Raw genomic sequence first — 20592 nt, 5'->3', positions numbered from 1 at the left:
TAAGTAATGTGATATTCCGAAAAGAGTAAAGTGTATTTTCTTTAATGAAAAAATTAAGAAGTTTAAACCTTGCAGTTGGTGACAGCACATGAATTGATGTATTTTGGTGATGAAGTGCAGTTCCGGGGACCCTTGGTTAGCGTATTCCAAATAGGAGTTCAGCTGCCGGCTCATTCCCTAGGCTTGTCAGTCATCATGACATCACCCGACCGACTACGTTTCCTGTGCGGGTGGGCGGGGTTATGTGGTCCCGGTCTGAATTCGCTGGGAGGCATAGGAAGGTCCGGACACGAATTCAGCCATATTCCACACTCTTGGCTTGATAGGTAGCCAGCGGCGCCGGGTTGCAGTAGCTAAAAAGGAGGATCCACATACGAAAAGTAGCCTTTCTTTTAACAATCGTGTTTAATATTTTTGTCGTGGAAACAAAATAGCTGGCTTTTGTGCTTTAGGTCGCATTCCAAACCGGATCGAATGGAAGGTGTATGAATCTGAGCTTTGATCGACGGGAAAACCAGACATCCCATATTAACTGGCAAGTGGGGATTTTTTAGGATTAAGGCGAATGGGCCTCGAATATAAGCGAGAGGAACATGAACACAACGTGAGCAACCGGAACGCGTCGAGCTTGGAAAAATAAAAACTAAATTATTTTAGCTAGTCGATTTTGTAGGCTACTTAAGCGAGCTAGCAAGCAAGGTAGCTGGCGGCTAACGTTAACGTTAGTTAGCAAGAGGTTTCAGTCTTCGATTTCCGTGCCCCGTATTTGCTAAATAAATTGCTTTTTTGTTTGCGTAATTGCGAAGCAGGTTCATCACTGCGCCCCGTAACAGATTTTTTGGGGTGTTCTTCATTCTTGGGGAAAGGGAGTGGTAACTGGTTTAAAGAACATGTCAGCAAAGGTGAGGCTGAAGAAGTTGGAGCAGTTGCTCCTGGGCGGCCGCCAGAAGAATGAGACGTCCTTAAGCGTGGAAACACTTCTGGATATTTTAATATGTTTATACAACGAATGTAGCAACTCGCCTTTAAAACGGGAGAAACATGTGGCGGACTTTCTGGAATGGGGTAAGTAGCATCAATAGCATTTTAGCTTGTGTCGTTAATGTCAGATCTGGCACCATTTGGACCCCCAAAGCATTGCTAGCTAAGTTAGCGAGCTAAGTGCTAAGAAATAATGCTATGTATGGGTGGCTTGTCTAATACATAGCCGGTTAACATGGGCTTTTAAATATGGCTAGTGTTAACTTGCATGGTACTTAACGTTATAGTGTTCTTTGATTTAGTTAATCAAGGCCTCTGATATGACAATAAAATCACAATGTCTTCAGTGATTTTAATACTAAGGCATAGGAAATCAAATCCTGCCTATTTATAACCGGTTTACTGCAAGCTAGCAAGGTAGCTGTGTTGCTGCTTTCAGTTTTTAAATTGCACTTAGCTAATTAGTTGGGGAGCAGTCGTCTTGTCATCGGCCATGGAAGTTAAATCTATTTTAATTACTTTCATTTCATTGCTTTGTACTTTGTAAAATATACATATTACGACTATCTGTTAGCCAGCTAGATAGCGCTAGGTAATTCATTTATATTGATTTATTTTTATTTTCAATCTGGTCACCTCTTGAATTGTAAGTCAATGAGTTGACATGCTTGTTAGATATAAATGTTCAATCTAAATTGATCATATTTTTCTGATCTCTTATGAAATGCACATAAGACACTCACTTTCCCCCAATTTTACAGGACAGTCGTGAACTGTCAGCTGTGGTTTTAGTTGTTGTCATCTTCGTACTTGTTTTGTTGTGAAGCACACTTTGTTTGCCTGTCAAAGATTAACGTGACTGTCAGCTGTAGAGCTTGAGAGACAGGTCGGAAGTTATGGGGCTGTGCCCGACGGAATGCAAGCCGTTCGGAGATTCTCTTGGGCGCTTCAATTGTAGCGTGCGAAAGTTTGTTGATCAAATGGGAGCATGTTGCATGTTTAGATATAATCTGGCATATTGCAACCATAAAATTCAAAGGAAAAGATATACAGGTTCTCTGGTGAAATACTGGCAGTGTAATGCTTGCAATACGGGCATTGTTGGCACGTGCGTAATGTTTTGCAGGGCGAGTCCACCTAGGCGGGTGATAATATAGACATTATGGGCAGACCTGTCTGTATATGGCGGCAGACTCCCCTGGTACATATTAAGATAATGAGGAGGAAGTCAATTCCCGGAGTGTTTCAGTGACGTCAGTAATGAGATTACGCCCTGAGTGGGTTATCTACGCATCTGTCCTGGGGAGACTGTTGAATGTGCGGCCCTTGTACCCTACTCTGCCCGGACGTTCTCAGCTTCTACAGACAGCGGCTGACGGCTACCCTAACTCAGTCAGTGTTGGTGAACGTTGCACGGCTGCCTGTCTTCGAAGCTGGTCTCCCTGCCCCCCAACTAGGTTGCAAAAATAATTATATTCCCTATGGCTCAAAAACAACACCAATTACTAAAACCGCTTTTGTGCAATTCAGACAATGTAATTGGGCTGGGTGAGGTTGTTACCATGTATAATTATATTTAATTCTTATTGCACAAACTGGCGCAAGTGAAGTGCAAACAAGGCACAATTCTTTGATTACATTTTCTTACAGCACAATGCACACTTGAAAGAGACCATTTTTAGACAGTTCATACAATTGGAGAGCCAGGCTTGTAACTGCAAGGTTGTGGGTTCAGTTTTCAGGTGGGGCGAGACTGCTGTTGTGCCCTTGAGCAAGATGCCTGAATGGATTCAGTAAATATCCAGCTGTATAAATGGATTGAGTGTACAAAATAATGTAAATCCAAATCTCTCTGGATAAAGAGCGTCAACTAAATTCCTGTAATGTAAATGCTAATGTTAAAGTTGTGCACTTGTTGTTATGGCACAAACCAATGAGACCATTTTTGTAAAATTTGCACAGTGTTGGGATGCTGAATGGCATTGTTGAATCAAAATAATTAGTCTGTGTTTTCTCAAGAATGAAAGAAGCTCAGAAGATGGTAGCACAAACAAACAAATGTAGGAGAAGCGATTGATAGGTGATTTAGGCTAATTGATTTCTGTGAAGTAGAGGTGCTGATTCTTGGAGATAGGCTACCTGTCAATTAAATCTTCTGTCTACATTGAGAGTGAAGGTTCAATATTATTGAATAATGAAATCAAATGCACCTCTCTGCAATTATTTGTACACCCTCCTGTTGTAAGGATAACACTACTGAGTGGTTTTCTATTGTGTTTTATGAAAAGAAATCGACAGAACCTGCCTGGCTTGCTTATTGTAGCTGTTCTATCCATGTGATTTTCAGGAACATTTTTGCCTGATCCATTTGTACAGACACTTGAGGTCTACTCCAAAGTGTCACACTGCTTTTTCACTCGAATTGTCCTCGGTTTATTCGATAGCTTCTAGTTTGAATTTAATATCAAGATGTCTCTCTAGTGCAAGACTTATCTGTGAGCTGTCTAGCCTCCACACATTAGGTGAACCGGTGTGGGGAATTAGCAGGCAGCTTGCCTGTTTTTCTGTTGTCTTTGCCAACTATTAAGGCACCAGCTCTTGTAAGAGATTTAGTGTCTAATAGATTATTTTATCATGATGATACATTAATTTGTGTAGCCTCGAGCCTTTGCGTTGGCTCTCTCTCTCTTAACCCAGCTTTCTGTTCGCTGGGTTAAGTCTGCAGACTGACTGTTCAGTTAATAATGGTTCAGACTTGACCAGCAGTCAGCCTAAGGTTACAGGGAGACGGTGGGCCTGATGGATCCGTCTAGATCTGCAGTCATCTTCCTCTCCAGTCCTGCTGGCTGGCACCCACTCCTGTTCTTACCGTATGGCCCTAGCCTTCATCATGAGGCATAGTTCTAATGCCGCTTTTATTGTTGCTAACTTTAGTTCATCATAGCTATTTTGAACGTGCCTTTGCTGCACATAAAGCAGCATTCATAAAGTGAATCATAGGAGAAGCATCCATTTGCCACTGCACCTGGTAGGCTAATTGTTGTTCTAATCCCATTTCAGATCTGAGATGTGGTGAGATGAATCAAGATAAAAAAATTTTTATCAGAAAACTGTCTAAAATTTTTATAACCGCTCCTGTTAGCCTCGGCGAGAAGCCGGAGTATTCGAGCATCCTAGGAATGTTTCTGAAAGCTTAGCGTCTCCTCATCTGTCCGCAGCGGCTTGCGTCTCAGCGAGCAAAGACGGGACCGAAGCGCGTTGGGTTCTTCGAAGACTAAACAGAGCTTTCGTTGCAAACACTTAGGATTACAACATCCAAGCCGGCAAAGGCTGCCTCCTCGCATATTGGGTGCTTGGGAGGTCTCATCCTGATTCACCTAGAACATTCCTCGTATTTTTGGGTCATTTGGAGCTTGGCAGGATCTTCGATGGGCCAGCTCACTTGTTGATTTCATGGAGCCTCGGTCAGTTATCTTAACCCTCTTCATCCACTTGAACATGGGGCTGGTTGTTGTTGTGTAACAGTTAGGCTACTAGTTTCCATCATGGATGTGAACACTGAACACTCAACAGGCTTATGGGTTGGCTGCAGGGCTCAAGGCTGTATTCAGTTCAGGTTCCATTCAGCCCTCAGTGTAACTGTGGTGGTCATCTCCAGGACAAACAGAGGTCCTTTCAGAAGAGCAGCAAGGTGAACCCTTCTTTATCTGCTTACTCTATTCAACTGTATTTGTAGCATACCTGCTTATTTCAGTCATAGGCATGGCGATATGAGGGTGCGAGGTTAGATTAAGGCCACCCCGTTGCATGCTGGGAGGGGTAGTTTTTCTCGTGCCCACGTGCCGCGGCGCTAGCGCCATGCTAGCGTTGTCCGCCCCGCGTCCTCGCTGTTTACGGAGCCCCGCAGCCCCACGCCGGTGCCTGCCTGTAAACACGGTCGTCACGGCCACCGGCTGGAGAATGTCAGGCCTCTGCACTTTCACCTCCTGACGAGGGCCCAACCAATCAGAGGGGGAGAGACTGAGATGCGGGTGGGGGAAGCACCGAGATGAGGGGAGTTGAAGGGACGGTGAGAAAAATGATACATATATGGGCAGACTGGATGAAAGGGAGAGAGGGGGAGAAGGATAGAGGGAGAGAAAGAGAGGGTTGGGCACGATGAAGGAAAGGGTGACTCTCACTGCTTGCCAATGGGCACGGTGCAGATTTTTTTCTCACGTGGAGTCCTTCACCCCCCCCCCACTGGCTTCCCGGGATTCTGCTCTCTCACAGACCCGCAAAAGATCGGAATTAATTCCCATTATCGCTGCAACACTTCAGCGCGCCCTCGTCAGTTTTGTGTTTGTTTTTAGTGGCCCGGGCGAACCTCTCCCCGCCCGACGGTCAGAAACCCACTGCGTTTCCAGGTACGCGGAGAGCTGCAGGAATCCGGTCCCTCGTGTGCAGAAACGCCGGATTTGGCTTATCTTTCCGAGTTAATGGGAAACACCTTACCAAATACGCTGAGCAGCACTTTGCGAACGCCTTCGACAGCATGCAGCTAACGAACCCAGCTGGGCTTTAGGAAGCCAATAAACCAGGGAAAGCAGACTTGCATTTTCTCACTTTTCTTTTTTTTCGTCTGCTTCTCTGCCCGTCTCTCGGTTCTGTACACTTTTGCTTTATGGGCAGGACAACTGGAACAATGTGGCCGTAGCATTAACGTAAAATATGAAATATAAAATATGTATTTGCCATACTCATTCTCTCCTGTCCCTTTTCTCCTCTCTCTTTCTCCTTCTCCTTACTTACTTCCCTCCCTCTTTCCCTTGCTCCCTACTTCATTTCCTCCCTCTTTTCCCTTTCCCCCTACTTCATTCCCCCTTTTTGCTTCTCCGTACTTCATTCCCTCCCGCTTTTCCCCTTCTCCCTACTTCATTCCTCCCTGTTTCCCTTGCTCCCTACTTCATTCCCCCTTTTTGCTTCTCCCTACTTCATTCCCTCCCGCTTTTCCCCTTCTCCCTACTTCCCCCCCTTTCCCTTCTCCCGTCATTCCCTCCTTCTTTTCCTTTCTCCCTACTTCATTCCCCCCTTTCTGCTTCTCCCTACTTCATTCCCTGCTTCTTCTCCCCTTTCCCTTCATTCCCTGCTTCTTTTTCCCTTCTCGCTAATTCATTCCCTGCCTCTTTTCCCCCCTCTGTCTACTTCATTCCTTCCCTCTGTAAGTGATTCCGGAGTACTTTGTACACAGAAAGCCTTTGAATGGTTATGAAACGTAAATGTTGATTCTGAACAAATCCTTCCTGTAGGCCGCAGACCTCAACTGATTTGCTTCCTTACTCAATCCACACCTTCCTTGCTTCCACCCATTTCCTTGGAGTTAACGGCATCTTAATTTCTCCACTAAGTATTCAGCTGAATAAGCAGATAGTATTTAAATATGTAACTTGTGCGAGTTGCTCTGGATAAGGGTGTCCGCTAAGCAAATAAATATAATAGCAATAATAACTCTCTCCTCTGATTTTATCCTGAGAAGGGAAGGTGGATGAAATGACTACGCCCTGAATGCCAAAATGTCTGGCATGACTATTATCTTCTGTGACTGTGATGGGTGAGCCCTGAAGTCTTAGCGTCTCTCTGGGTAATCCTGACTCAAAGTAGAGCTAAGTGAAAGCCCACTGCGGCATCTTTTTTTTGCAACGAAAATACTTCATATATGATGATTAAAGGGGTGAGCCGTACAGGGTATGCGTGGAATGCACATTTAAGCGATGGTTGTTCAGCAGTTTTTTTTACTTATTTGTTTACGTTTGCGAGCGCTGAGTTCGGAATGAGTTTGAGAATGTCTTTGAGTTGGGGATATTCTCTGCATTCGTGTAATGGATTGTGGAGGCGGGTGGTAATTCCCACGTTGGCTTTAAATATTGACTGTGCGGCTAAGAAAATTCCATTCATTCCTGCTTAGCGCACGTATGCACATACATAAACATACACACATGCATGTTGGTACTTAGGAGCTTGGCACAGCCACACACACACACACACGCACTCACTCACAGCCACAGACCAGCTCTTGAACACTACTGCTACAGGCATGACACAGATTAGTGCCACTTGGCTCCGGAGCACTTCCTGTTACCCCTTCTGCCAGGTACTGGCCTGCCACCAAAGGCAAAAGCTCAAGACTGCACTCCTCAATACCTCACTGTGTGTATGCAGGGAGGATGGGAAATGTAGTTTTTTTAGCATTTGAAGTCCTATTACAGCTCTAGGCAAATTACGGCTCGAGAGTCGGCTGCCTTGTGGACTGAGCCACACATCTCCCCAACACACGTATTTTTAAGAATGGGTCTGGGGTGGCTCAGGTGCTGATGTATTCCTCATCTGAGAAGAAGCTTCCATGCAACAGCAGTCAGTCAACCCAAGCTGGTCAGTCGGGGGGTGTTTGGTGAGTCCTCCTTAAGCGCACACCATACACCAGCACCTGTTGGTGACGGCTCTGTCAGTGTCTAATGACCCAGTTGCGCTATTCGCAGGCACTGGCTGGGGAAATGAGCCGCCTAATTTTATACCAGTTGGTTTTCACTTGGGTGTGGTACGAATGCCACTGACTGTAGCCTTACGCCTGGGCGCTTCCTGTACTTTCTGTACTTTCTAACAAATTATTATTGTTGTTATTATTACTTGTCACTGCTCTTTCTTCCTACAATGATAATTGTCGGCATGTAGGAGCAGACTCCAGGCATGAATGTAATTAAGGAAAGAACGTGCGTAATTCCAAAAAAGGAAAAGATGAGCATCCTGGTGTAGCAGTAGTAGTAGTAGTTGGAGCAGTAGTAACAAAATGGCCGTGGACGCCTTCAGATCCTGCTGTCAGTCTGTGAAGGCGGGCTTTTTTGCTGGTATGGACGGCTAGGCGCTCGCAGAGTTTGAAGCCAGTGGGAACAAGATGTTCCGCTGGGGTGTGGCTCTCTCCGAGGGGGGAATGCGGTAGGATGTTCTGACATGGCGTGTTTCGCAGGGGAGAATGCCGCACAGCGCCGCACAAAGCGCCCAGGGCAGAGGCCTGACCTGCTGTTGACCCCCCCACCCTCCCCGCAAAACCTCCTGCTTACCAAGCTCTAGCACAAACGGGGGCATGAAAGCCTTAGGAGACCGGCAGCGCAGAGAACTGCCATATGCGCAGAGAACTGCCATATGCACAGAGAACTGCCTTACGCGCAGAGAACTGCCATATGCGCAGAGAACTGCCATATGCGCAGAGAACTGCCATATGCGCAGAGAACTGCCATATGCACAGATAACTGCCTTACGCGCAGAGAACTGCCATATGCACAGAGAACTGCCTTATGCGCAGAGAACTGAATTGCGCAGAGAACTGCCATATGCCCAGATAACTGCCTTACGCGCAGAGAACTGCCATGATGCCACACCTCGCAAGAACTGCCTTATGCCAGAGAACTGCCATATGCCAGAGACGGCCTATGCGCAGAGAACTGCCATATGCGCAGAGAACCGCCTTATGCGCAGAGAACCGCCTTATGCGCAGAGAACCGCCTTATGCGCAGAGAACCGCCTTACGCGCAGAGAACTGCCGTATGCGCAGAGAACTGCCTTACGCGCAGAGAACTGCCTTAATGCGCAGAGAACTGCAGTATGCACATAGAACTGCCATATGCGCAGAGAACTGCCATATGCGCAGAGAACCGCCTTATGCGCAGAGAACCGCCTTATGCGCAGAGAACTGCCGTATGTGTGTAGAGCTGCAGTTTGCGCAGTGAACTGTAAAGTGCACAGAGCACTATAAATATGTGCAGAGAGCTATAACATGCACAGAATACTGCAATATGCAGAGAACCATAGTATGCGCAACCACAGCTACAGGCATATTGCGTGATTGGTTAGTGCTGTGCACAGAACAGGTTAACTTTTACTTTGTCCATATAAATGCATAGCCACACGTATAGTCAGCTCAATGCTAATAGCACCTTATTGGCTGATGTCTCGTAAACATCACATGGTGTAGCAGAGTTCACAGATGCAAGTTAGCTTGCGACTGTCCACCACACTGTGTGACCCCCCCTGGAGAAGGAATAATAGTATGATTAGTTCCCTTAGCTGGGGACCGTTGGTCTTTAGCCTGACTTGCTAATGGCATCTCGTTGTGCAATCCAGCAGCGGTTCGAATCCCACAGCGAACCTACCGCCGTTAGTGTTTGCCAGTGACTTGGATAATATGACCGATGCCCATCTGGCAGCTGAGGTTTCTGTGGGAGTTTAGAGGGGGAGAACGCAGCGCTGTTCAGAGACCTGGATTAGCCTGCTAACATCGCTACTGTATGTAATATCACCCCTGTGGAAGTCTATGATTAATTCCCTTCGATGGGGACCGGTGCTTAGCGCGGTGGGCTAATCGTACGTCTTGTGCAGTGTGGCCTCAGTTCAAATCCCACAGCAGGCCTACCCTGTTACACTTGGCTTTACCCACTGTTCCTTTGCCCCATTATACATACAGGCTGAAAAAAAGTGATCCGTCAAGTTTGGAAGCAGAAGAAAACATTTCCTTTAATCCGGAAATGAAAGGTTTGGATGGATTCCCTATGGTCCCGCTTTCATTTTGGACGTATTCCAGACTTAAGTGACATCACAGCTCCCGCCGTATCAGATTTAAGACTCTGTATGTACCAATAAGGGTTGGCAGCGAGCTCGAAACTTCAAGGTTTTTTTTGTTTTTGTTTGTGAGATCATCATTTCGGGCCTGGAATGTAAACTCCCAGCTTCCCCCTGGAACCCTCGCATGTTTGTTTGCATTTCCGTTAGTCTCAGACGCTAAACGTCAGCCTGGCGGTGTCCCAGTTAGCAGCAGCTCTGTGGAAGTTGTGGAAGTTGGGGTGTGAGGCGGGGGGGGGGGGTGTCGAGGCGTGCTGCGGACCACGCGCCCCTCGCCCCGACGCCCCCCCCGCCCCCCGCCCCCCCGTTGACCCGTCTGCCGGCCGGCTGCTGTATCTCTGCCAGGCCTGGTGTTTTCCCTCTTGGCGTCGATGGCTGAAGAGGGCCAGGGCCGGGGCCGGGGTCCCTGCTGCTTTCCCACAACAGCGTCCTCTACTGGGGCCTCCAGGGAAATGACTGGCCGAGTGAAGTATGTGGGTTTAGGGCAGAGGTTGGAGGTGCAGGTTGGAAGAGTTATGTTATGGAGTTATGCCTTAGTTATGCTTTAGGAACTGACACTGGATCAGAAACTACATTCTACTCAAAATGCTTAGAGGTTTGGAATTGGGGTTGGAAGAAATCATGCTGCAACAGTATATATTTTCAAGGGATATTGAGATGGATACTAGCCTATATTACTTTGTTGGTGGTCTCCAATAGTCAAAATATAGCCCAATATATTTTTTATGGATTTTTCAGTTTGGGGTTGTGGGGACCTTGAAAGGACTTGAAAAGTCTTTGGATAAAGTTGAACTGAGTGGAACTGAATTTGATTAATGGAATTGGTAAATGTGGGATCCCAGAATGCAATGCTGTAAGGCTATGCAACCTTTGTGTGCCCTGCTGACCTGTTCCTGTCAAGCCTGCCCCATTCAATCACAGTATATTTTGACAGGAAGCTGTCACCATATGGCTGGACACCATATTTGAGCTTGTCCCTCTTTTGGTGGCTCATGGGTTGGGTCCCCCAGTCCCTCCCTCTGAGCCTGTAACCAGTGGCTCAAAGAATCAGCAGTGTGGTCCAGATGCATTTGGGTCTGGATCGGGTTGCATCCGAGAACACAGCTGTGTCCCAAGTCAAACCGCAGAGCGCAGCGTAGCTTCCGTGGTGGGCTAGCGTCTGTACAGCGGGAATGATTCATCGATTTTTTACAGCCAGGGGAAAAATGCCCGTCATAAGAGGTCTGCGATAAGAGAGCGTACGGCGCGTGGAAAAGTGCCCGGGTTGTCCAGAACGTTAAGCTCAAACCAGGCGAGCTCTTTTGTCGCAATACCCACGACACAGTAGTCCGGCGGAAGCTGGCGATTTGTACCATTTGACGAGAAGTGAAATGTCATCCCTTCTGCGGCGTTCTCAAGAGAAACATGAACAGTATTCTTTTTGAACAATGAGATGACAGACGAACCACGCCTCGTTTTTGTCGCGGCCGGCGTCCTACCGACGCGTTGCCGTCAGCCGCGCCGACGGCCGGTCGACCTCCGCGCCGCTCCATGCCGACCGAAAACAGGCCCGTTTTCTATACAGCCCGGCTCGGTTTTTGGGGGGCTTTCTCTTTTCGGTCCCTCTGCTGTGTTTGTTTTTGATGGCGGGCAGGCAGCCAGAAGGGGAGAAAGGAAAAAAAAAAAAAAAAAAAAAAGCACGACTGGTCTTTCCAGTTACTTTGAACAGCTGACTGACCCCGCCCAACCAATCAAGCTCAGGAATCTGTCAGCACACGTCGTCGGCATTGCTGTTCGGCCTGTGCCAGAAGTTTTCCATCTATGTCGGGTTCCGCCCCGCCCAGCGTCATGTGAACGTGAACGTCAAAGGCAACGGCTAATACGGGGGGGGGGGTGGTTTAGAGTGTGGATCTCGCGTTTGCCTAATGGCGGTGGCTTTATCATGACGGTGCTCTCCTCTCTCTCTCTCTCTCTCTCTCTCTCTCTCTCTCTCTCTCGTGCAGTGAAGCCGTTCACCACCACGGTGAAGCAGATGAGGCTGCACAGGGACGACTTCGAGATGCTCAAGGTGATCGGAAGAGGGGCCTTCGGAGAGGTAAGCGCAGTACCACCAGTCAGTCCACGCCCTCGCCACGCCGACAGGCGATTTTTTTCCGCCGCTCGTGAATTATAATCGCAGCATCCCGAAAGTCAGTGGTGCCTTTGGCCCCGCCCACTAGGTAGGCGGTGCCCTATGCGTCCTGTTTTTTTTTTCTATCCCACCAGACAAACGCAAACCTGCTCACAGATCAAAAGTCCCACAAAAAAGTGGTTTGCCACACCCCCCAGTGTATCTGTCTCTCTGACCAACAAACAACTATTCTTCCGCGATCACTTCCAAGTTGCTGTACTCCCCTCCCCCCCCAGAACACCGCCCCCTGCTGGGAGTGACGGGGTAACACAGAGCACCAGAATCGCTGCTGAAGCATCTACGGGTGCTTGGATTGGCTCCTTTAGCCTTACCTCGTTTGCACCCGGCAGCAAGCGACCAATAGAGCGGAGGCTTGCGCGGCTTCCTTCCCCTCCCGTCCCGGCCACTCTCTACCCCCCCCCCCCCCCCCCCCCCTCCCCTCCCCTCCCTCTCTCACGGTCCCCCGGGCTTCAGTCAGGTCTCTGTGCTGTTTTTGGACGGGAGGGTTCTGGGAGTTTGGGATTGCTGGTTGAACTTTCTGTGGAATGCGCTGCGCAAGTCCCTTCTTGACTGCTCGGTATTATCTACGACGAAGCCGACTCTCCCTCTCTCCTCTCTCTCTCTCTCTTCTCTCTCTCTCTCTCTCTCTCCCCTCTCTCTCCAAAACAACCTCGGAGCGCTCGCTCGCTGGGCGGCTCCGGCGTCGGGGCAGACGCCGCGGTGCTCCCGAAAAGTCGAACCCGGAAAGCCCCGAATTTTGAATTTTTACCGTTTTCTTCACGCCGAGGTGAAACGCCGTGTCTGGCCGCGTTTTTTTATTGGCATATGGAACGCGTTAGTTCCTGGAAATGGCACGTTCCCTGTCGCGGAGCTGTTGGCTATTATTATCGTTTGCATCATCATCATCATCCCGGCCTTTTGAAGTCTACATATAGGCCGAAAGTGAAGGCATATGGGCCGGTCCCAAGTCTGAGGGAGAGGAGTCCGTCCTAGGACGGCGCGGCTGGGCGTCGGGCACGTTAAAAGAGAGGGGGCGTGTTGCTTTCACGCGCTTGATTTGCAGGGCAATGGGACGCGGTGGCGCTCCCTGCTGGGTGGGACCTGCAGCGGCAGCGGGCTGGGGTGTGGCCTCAGAAGGCTTGAAGATCTGGCACGGCATTAGAGAGGAAATACCACAGATCCTCTGTTTGAGACCAGGGTGGGGGGTGGACGAGAAGGAGGTGGGGGTGGGGGGGGGGGGGGGGGCATGCTATTAGCAGCCTAGAGCTATGGGTATACTCGCGCTCACACGTACCCTTATGTCGATAAAGGGTCTGCTGTGGGTTTTGGCCCCCACTGTCTACAGACCACAACCAGAGATACAAAAGACCAGAGGACCCCAACCAAGTACACCAATCACAGCTTTAAAAAAGCTCCATGGGGCGGAGCTTAATACATCACCCTCTGTAACTGGAAGTCACTTGCTCACTCACGTCTCTGGGCTGCACTACATGTACTTAAACACACACACACACACACACACACACTCAGGTTTTTTTTCCCATAGTCGTCTACATGTGGCTAAGACTGACTCACTCAGGATGGGTGATGCTGCTCCCTGTGTATATTCAGTAAGCTTCCTGTGTGTTTACTATGACTCCCACCCCCCCCCCCACCCCCATCCCCCATCCCCCATCCCCCGGCCACAGCCGCCACTTCCAGGTCAGTCACAGGAAAAGCAGACTCACTGTTTGAGAGAGCCTGTTTCCTTAAAGGGAAGATATGCGCCGGGCCTGTCCCTCCCCAGACCAGATTCCAGCCGCGCGGACCTAAGGAAGGGACTCGGTCCGCTAGTTGGGTTTTCCCCTTTTTGGCTTGCTCACAGCTGGCTGTGGATAGAGCATACGTGTGTGCGTTTCACAAATTGGCGACTATGGGGGACCACTGGTTTGGCAAGTCCTGGCAAAGTCATTTCGGATTTTCTTTTCCCAGTACGCCCGCGCGCCTCGTAGTGATCCTCGCCGGCTTGTTCGGCGTAGCGGCCCGGTGTGCATTTCCTGTTTGTGATTGATGGCGTGACGACGCCGACTGCTCGAGGAGAGGAGGCGAGAACTGGCGGGTGACACTCGGAGGCTTTTCCTGGACCCGCGCCATCGGGGTCCAGTTACGTTAATCCAGACGGCTGGAGGAGCCCATGCCAGAGAGTCCGCTCTGAAATATGGGGCCTGTCCTGGATGCTCTTCTGCGTCAGGGGTGTGAACTGAGGATAGAGTGAGCCTAGCTGTCTCGGCTCGTTGCCCTATCGACTGCTCTGTTTTCGTGTTTGAAGTCAAGTCGTCGGTGTCGGAGTGGTTAAAATGAGAAGAAGCGACTAGCGCTGCTTTTAAGCCATAAAATAGCACGGTATGATAGTCGGCCTGTATCAACAGCACCGTTAGGGCATTGTGATAAAATGTGTGTTGAGGCCCCGTTTAACAGCAATGTGATGAAAATGTGTGTTGAGGCCCCGTTTAATAGCAATGTGCTGAAATGTGTGTTGAGGCCCCGTTTAACAGCAATGTGATAAAAATGTGTTCCTGTGAGGTCCTGTTTCATAGCATTTCAATAAATTATTTGTTGAAACTCTGTTTAATAGCATTGCGATAACATTTGTTTTGGAATGGAGCCTTGCTTGAAAGCATTTTTGATCCCCTGTTTAATTGCCCTGTGATGAAGAGCTTTGGGATGTGTGTGTTGGGGTTCAGTTTAATGGCTTTGTGATGAAGCATGTTTGGGGCACTTTTTAATAGGTTTGTGTTAAAGTGTATGTTGGGGTTCCTGTTTAATAGCTTAATGAAGTAACGGTAGGGCCCGGTTTAATAGCTTTGTTATGTAGTATGTTGGGTTCCTGTTTAATAGCTTTGTGATGAAGTGTATGTTGGGGTTCTGTTTAATAGCTTTGTGATGAAGTGCATGTTGGGGTACTGTTTAATAGCTTTCTGATGTAGTGTATGTTGGGTTCCTGTTTAATAGCTTTGTGATTAAGTGTATGTTGAGGTCCTGTTTAATAGCTTTCTGATGTAGCATGTTGGGGTCCTGTTTAATAGCTTTGTGATGAAGTGTATGTTGGGGTCCTGTTTAATAGCTTTCTGATGTAGCATGTTGGGGTTCAGTTTAATGGCTTTGTGATGAAGTGTATGTTGGGGTTCTGTTTAATAGCTTTGTGATGAAGTGTATGTTGGGGTCCTGTTTAATAGCTTTGTGATGAAGTGTATGTTGAGGTCCTGTTTAATAGCTTTCTGATGTAGCATGTTGGGGTCCTGTTTAATAGCTTTGTGATAAGTGTATGTTGGGGTTCTGTTTAATAGCTTTGTGATGAAGTGTATGTTGGGGTCCTGTTTAATAGCTTTCTGATGTAGCATGTTGGGGCCCTGTTTAATAGCTTTGTGATGAAGTGTATGTTGGGGTTCTGTTTAATAGCTTTGTGATGAAGTGTATGTTGGGGTCCTGTTAATGCTTGTGATGAGTATGTTAGGTCCTGTTAATAGCTTTGTGATGAAGTGTGTTGGGGTCGTTTAAGCTTTATGAGTCCGAAAGGGAAGTGTATGTTGGGGTTCTGCTTAATAGCTTTGTGATGAAGTGTATGTTGGGGTTCTGTTTAATAGCTTTGTGATGAAGTGTATGTTAGGGTCCTGTTTAATATCTTTGTGATGAAGTGTATGTTGGGGTTCTGCTTAATAGCTTTGTGATGAAGTGTGTGTTGGGGTACAGTTTAACAGCTTTATGATAAAGTGTGTGTTGGGGTCCTGTTTAATAGCTTTGTACTGTAGCGTGATGATGAAGCGTGTTGGGGGTTTAGGCCTAATTAGGCGTATTGTAAGTGCCCCGACCTGCCCCTGTTGCCGTTTGAGAATCCTGGCATAGATTCAGCGCAGGCTCTTTCTAATTCTGAGTCCAAAAAAGGAAAGGCTCTAAAAAAAGGAGAGAGAGAGAGAGAGAAGCGATTCCATCCAAATAGGTGGTTCTGTTTTTGTAATGAGGTCATGTTATCTGGTGCAGGGTAGGGTGGGCACACGTACTCACAGAATTTGCGAAGATGTGTGTGAGCTTGTACGCTGGAATCAAAAGTCTCTGCATGTCTTGATCGCGGATGTGTCTATGCACATACACACTACGTGTTGACATGCAGCGAAGTGAGAGTGCTCACCCTCTTTAAATTCTATGGTTTTACACGTGGGGATTTAACTGACCCTCATCTAGTCCTCACCAAGTCCTAACGGAAGCAAATAGAAGCTCATGTGATGAATAACACAACACCGATTTTACATTCATTATTTTGTCTCTTTCTTTTTCACATCACTGTATGTCTGTCTGTGAGCTTTCTGTGTGTGCCAGTGTGTTTTTCCACAGTGGGTTTATTTGTGCATGACTCTTGAACGTGTCACCGTGCGATGGCTTGATGACCACTGCAGTAACAAATTGTAAATCAAGACTCCCACAAACCTCAGGCCCACTGAGCTTTAAGCCCTTGTGAACCAAGTCTGTTTCATGCAATAAATTTGGACGAAAATGTTATTTTTAAAATACCCTTTTCTGTATGGTTTGCCTCCCCTTGTTTTCTCGCATGGTATGTCAGTCCTCCGCCTGCTAGGGGTCGCAATAGCCTCATTGTCACACCACTTCTCAAAAAATTATCTGTCACCTCCGTAATCTAAGTTCATAAAGTTATTTCCACTAATTAAGCACAGATGATGATTGACAGCGATGTTTACCAGCGACACGCATGTTAAATTGCGTTTGGTTACTTACTGCTGTGGATATGCTGCAGTATCTTTAAATGTTGTACTGGGGCATGATGGGATTTGCAGTGGGAAATGCCCAAATTGAAAATGAGAGAAATTGTATTACTTTTAACTTGCACAAAAAAATAAATAAAAAAAATAATAAAATTAAAAAAAATACATTCACGATTCAACTAATTAACCAATCATGGTCTTCTACCAAGACCTTCTACCAAGTAGAATCCGGTGTCTTAGTCCTGGGCTAAAACAAAAACCTGCACCTAAACTCCCCCTTTTTGGATAAGATTGGACACCCGTGCTTTATATGGTTGCATTTTTTTACTGCAGTGCTGCTCAATGCTTGTTTTATCACAAATCTAGAATTGTGGTGTACAGAGCCAAATCAAGGGGGGGGAAAAATGAATCTTTTTCCCAGACTTTATTGAGCTCACTGTTATATAAATAGTCTCGCCAAAATAGGATGCACCCAGTATTTCCTCCTTTTTTAACAGTAAAATCAAAAGATTGTCATTGCTGCTAAATCGGCTCGGTGAATCCAATTGTTATTATGCAAGTGGCATGAAGGGAAAATAAAATGGAATTTGAAAATGAGCGTAGGGCGCAGTGTGCATGGTCTCAGCGTGTTGATATCCAGCTTCAAATTATTCGCATTTTCGTGTCGCGCTAGAGCACGACGGCTTTTAGGAAGCGAACTTTAACTCTCCACCGCCGGGACAAACAGCGGCATTTCCTTTGTTTCTTTCTTTAGTCCTCCGGTCAAACTGCTGGCACCAGCTATTTCAGATGTTAGGGACAGGAATGCGAGCGCTAAGCCAGCGCGCCCCCCTCTCCCATTATCTGCGAGCGGGACGCGGCGCCCGGGCGACGTGGGTCGGCTACGGCGGCGCTGCGGGCTAGCGTTCGGCCGCGCTGTGTGACGGGCCCTCTTCGAAACGCTGAGAGCGCCTCTTACTCCACAACTCCTAACCCTACTCCTACTCCTAACCCTAACCCTTCAGTCACGGTTTTGACAGGAAACGGACCCCCCCCCCCCAAAAAAAAAACAACTTTGTTTTGACGTGCAGTCTGTCGGATGTCCGCGGGTTTGCGGATTCCTTATTTGAGAGCCGCTGATTGGACGAGAGCTTGAGGCACCTGGGCTGCGGGGTTGAAAGCTGGTTTCTGTTCTGAAATCCCGAGGATTGTGGGATTGGAAAGCGCACCCAGCGATGACGCGGGACTGCGTTCGGGGGTGTGTGTGTGTGGGGTACGCCGCGTCGGTTGTTGCGGTGCGTGTGGAAGCGGCGCGTGAGGGACCGGGCAGCGGTCGGTCGGTCGGTCGGTCGGTCGACGCGCCTCGTAGGCCCTGGAATCCGAGCCGAGTCCCCCGGGCGCTTCCTGAGCGGCCGGGCGCGGGGCGAGCGAGCCAAGCCCCTCCCTCCTTCCCGTCCCGTAACGAGTGACGCGCGCCGCGCTCACGGCTTCCCCTTCCTGTCTCCGCCCGCTCCGCTTCCCCTCGGTATCCTGACTCACTGCTCCCGGGGTCGGGGGGGCTGCCGCCTCCACCGAACTCTGGGAACAGAAGAGCGAGTTTTGGGGGGGGGGGGCGGGAGGACGGTTCACGACCAATCGCGAGCGACGTTTGAAAGGCGGTCCTTTGTCTCCACGGCGATGGAGCGGCACCTGGACAAATGACGTGGCCTTCGCGCGCTTCGGAGCAGGGGGTCTAGAACGGGGGGAATCCCAAGGGAATCCCAAAGGGGTTCTTGAAATAATGGAGAAAAAAAAAATGTTTTTTCCATTTTATGGATGGTGTAGTATGGTTATTCTTTTTAGAATTGAATTTGTTTTTAATTTAAATGCTTTTCTCTTTTCCAGGTCGCCGTGGTGAAGATGAAAAACACCGAGCGCGTGTACGCCATGAAGATCCTGAACAAGTGGGAAATGCTGAAGAGAGCCGAGGTGAGGGAGAAGCCAAACGCTCTGCTTCCGGATCCTTCCGCGTCGTTACGGTTAACGTTGACGACGGTGCGCGTGGCTATTCGGAGTAACTCTACTGACCTTGGGGAAACTTTGCCGTTATCCTCTCCAAAACAAAGATATCGCGAAATGCGATTTTAAAATGCGTCGCGGTTGGGATGGGAGAGCGAGGCTTCCTCTTCCCATTAAGAGGAGCCCCTTAATGGACCGTGCAGCTACACAGACTGAGTGCCGTGCTGATGCTAAGCCTCAGATAAGGGTTTCGTGTAATGATGCATTAAGGGTCTGCCTGTTTATGGTTTGTGAAGGCTCCCTGTCCACTGGGGGGCGGGGGAAGGGGGGGAGGTAGCGGACCCGGAGACGCGCTCGTCCCTCCCCCGGGCGTGAGCGGAGGGCAGGCCCAGCTCCCCGTCACCTGATCCTCCATCGTTTCCTTCCAGACCGCCTGCTTCCGTGAGGAGAGGAACGTACTGGTGAACGGGGACTGCCAGTGGATCACCCGGCTGCACTACGCCTTCCAGGACGACAACTACCTGGTACAGACAGTCGATCTTTCCATTCCGTCACTGTCACGTGACTTAGACTGACCACTCCCGCGGTGGACTGGCTTTCCCTTCCCCTAAAACCAGGCTGGTGACATCATACATTCCCCCCCAACCAATTTCCTGTGACCGCACTTCGGCCATTTTGAATTCTCCTTTGTTCTCCTACTCGCCACTAGCTGCGCTAAATTTTTTTCCCCCTCCCACATTTTTCCCTAATGTTACAAGAAACGGCATGTTTGTTTGTGCGAATTCGGTCCATCGGTCAAAATGCGGTCGTGATTTTTTACGTGTTGAGCAAAGCAGGTTCTTCAGAGAGAGAGAGAAACAGAGAGAAAAAAAAACAGAGAGCCACTAGTGGGGGAGAAGAAACTGTAAATGGCTCCCCGACCCAGGGGAAACCGGAGCCGGAATGGCAGACGAGGCGCTAAGCGTGGCCGGCGGAATGCGCCGGGATCGAGTGACCTCGCGCCCTGGGCCCAGCGAGCGGGGCTGCTGGGATGCGAGCTCGTGGTTGTGGGTGGTGTTATTGTTGGGGCGCAGCCAGGTCCTGTGGGGGGCGGAGGGGGGGGGAGCACGGCCCTAAAAATAGAGATTTTGGCCCACTCCGCAATGCGGAGGCGGTGACAGACTGCGACAGGGTATCCCAGAAGGCCGTCTTTCGCCCCCCCCTGACATCAACAAGAGACCAGCCATCCCAGCCGGTTTGACTGGCCATTTTAACAAAGTCGTTATCTGGAACAGTGACGGCCGCAAAAACTCTGAATAGGTCGAATACCATGAATATTTATTATGTTTTGTGGTGCTGTGATTGTTTTGTCTGGCCACAGGGAGCAGCTCGGTCTGAGCCTTTACAAGACCCATGTTCTTTTTGTTGAATCGTAAATTCGCGTTTTATTTCCCCTGTGACCTCAGAAAGAATTATTTTGTGTGGAAAATGATTGAAATGGCAAGCCAGCGAGTCATTTCCCCTTACTTTGGCGCGTGCTACAGTAGCTTCGGTCTGGCCAGGTGTTACTCTGTGTACATTACTTGGTAGCGGAATGCTACGCTACGACTAGTTTGCTTTGTCTGTACGCGGTTACATAGTAAGGTACAAGTGTTCTTTTGCAACTGTAGCGATTATTTTTCCCGTGCGCAGTATTTGGTGATGGACTACTACGTCGGAGGGGACCTGTTGACGCTGCTCAGCAAGTTCGAGGACCGGCTCCCGGAGGACATGGCCCGGTTCTACGTGGCCGAGATGGTCCTGGCCATCCACTCCATCCACCAGCAGAATTACGTTCACCGGTGAGTTCTGAGCGCCCCGGTCTCCACGGCGATTACGGTAGGGATCCTATGTGGTGTTCAGGTCTTCTTCCTCCTGCTCCATCCCCCACTTTCTTGGCCCCTTCCCATTGGATACAGTTGGCTCCTCCCCTACTGGGTAACAAGGAGACAAGGAACACCTAGGCAGTTTCGCACAGTTTCAATCTGGTTCTAATGTAGTTTAGTTGCTCCAGGACAGTTGGTTGGTGATTCTCTGCAGATAACATCCATATGTGTGTGTGTG

At 48.8% G+C, this 20592-nt stretch overlaps 1 protein-coding gene across 3 annotated transcripts in view; it reads left to right on the top strand.

Moving 5' to 3' along the window:
* The first annotated feature begins 237 nt into the window (after positions 1-237).
* The window catches only part of LOC135257149 (serine/threonine-protein kinase MRCK beta-like), a 45980-nt gene continuing 25625 nt past the window's right edge, over positions 238-20592 (top strand). For 2 of the 3 annotated variants that reach the window (XM_064339605.1, XM_064339604.1), the window contains exons 1-5: positions 239-1065; positions 11613-11704; positions 18397-18480; positions 18939-19034; positions 20182-20330. In XM_064339605.1, the coding sequence (XP_064195675.1) occupies positions 891-1065; positions 11613-11704; positions 18397-18480; positions 18939-19034; positions 20182-20330 (596 nt within the window). In that variant the 5' untranslated portion in view covers positions 239-890. Of the gene's footprint in view, positions 1066-11612; positions 11705-18396; positions 18481-18938; positions 19035-20181; positions 20331-20592 lie in introns of all 3 variants that reach the window. The other variant, XM_064339607.1, reaches the window with a different exon arrangement.

Source organism: Anguilla rostrata, chromosome 6, assembly GCF_018555375.3.
Source record: "Anguilla rostrata isolate EN2019 chromosome 6, ASM1855537v3, whole genome shotgun sequence".
Lineage (NCBI taxonomy): Eukaryota > Metazoa > Chordata > Actinopteri > Anguilliformes > Anguillidae > Anguilla > Anguilla rostrata.
This window is presented reverse-complemented; position numbering and strand designations above follow the sequence as displayed.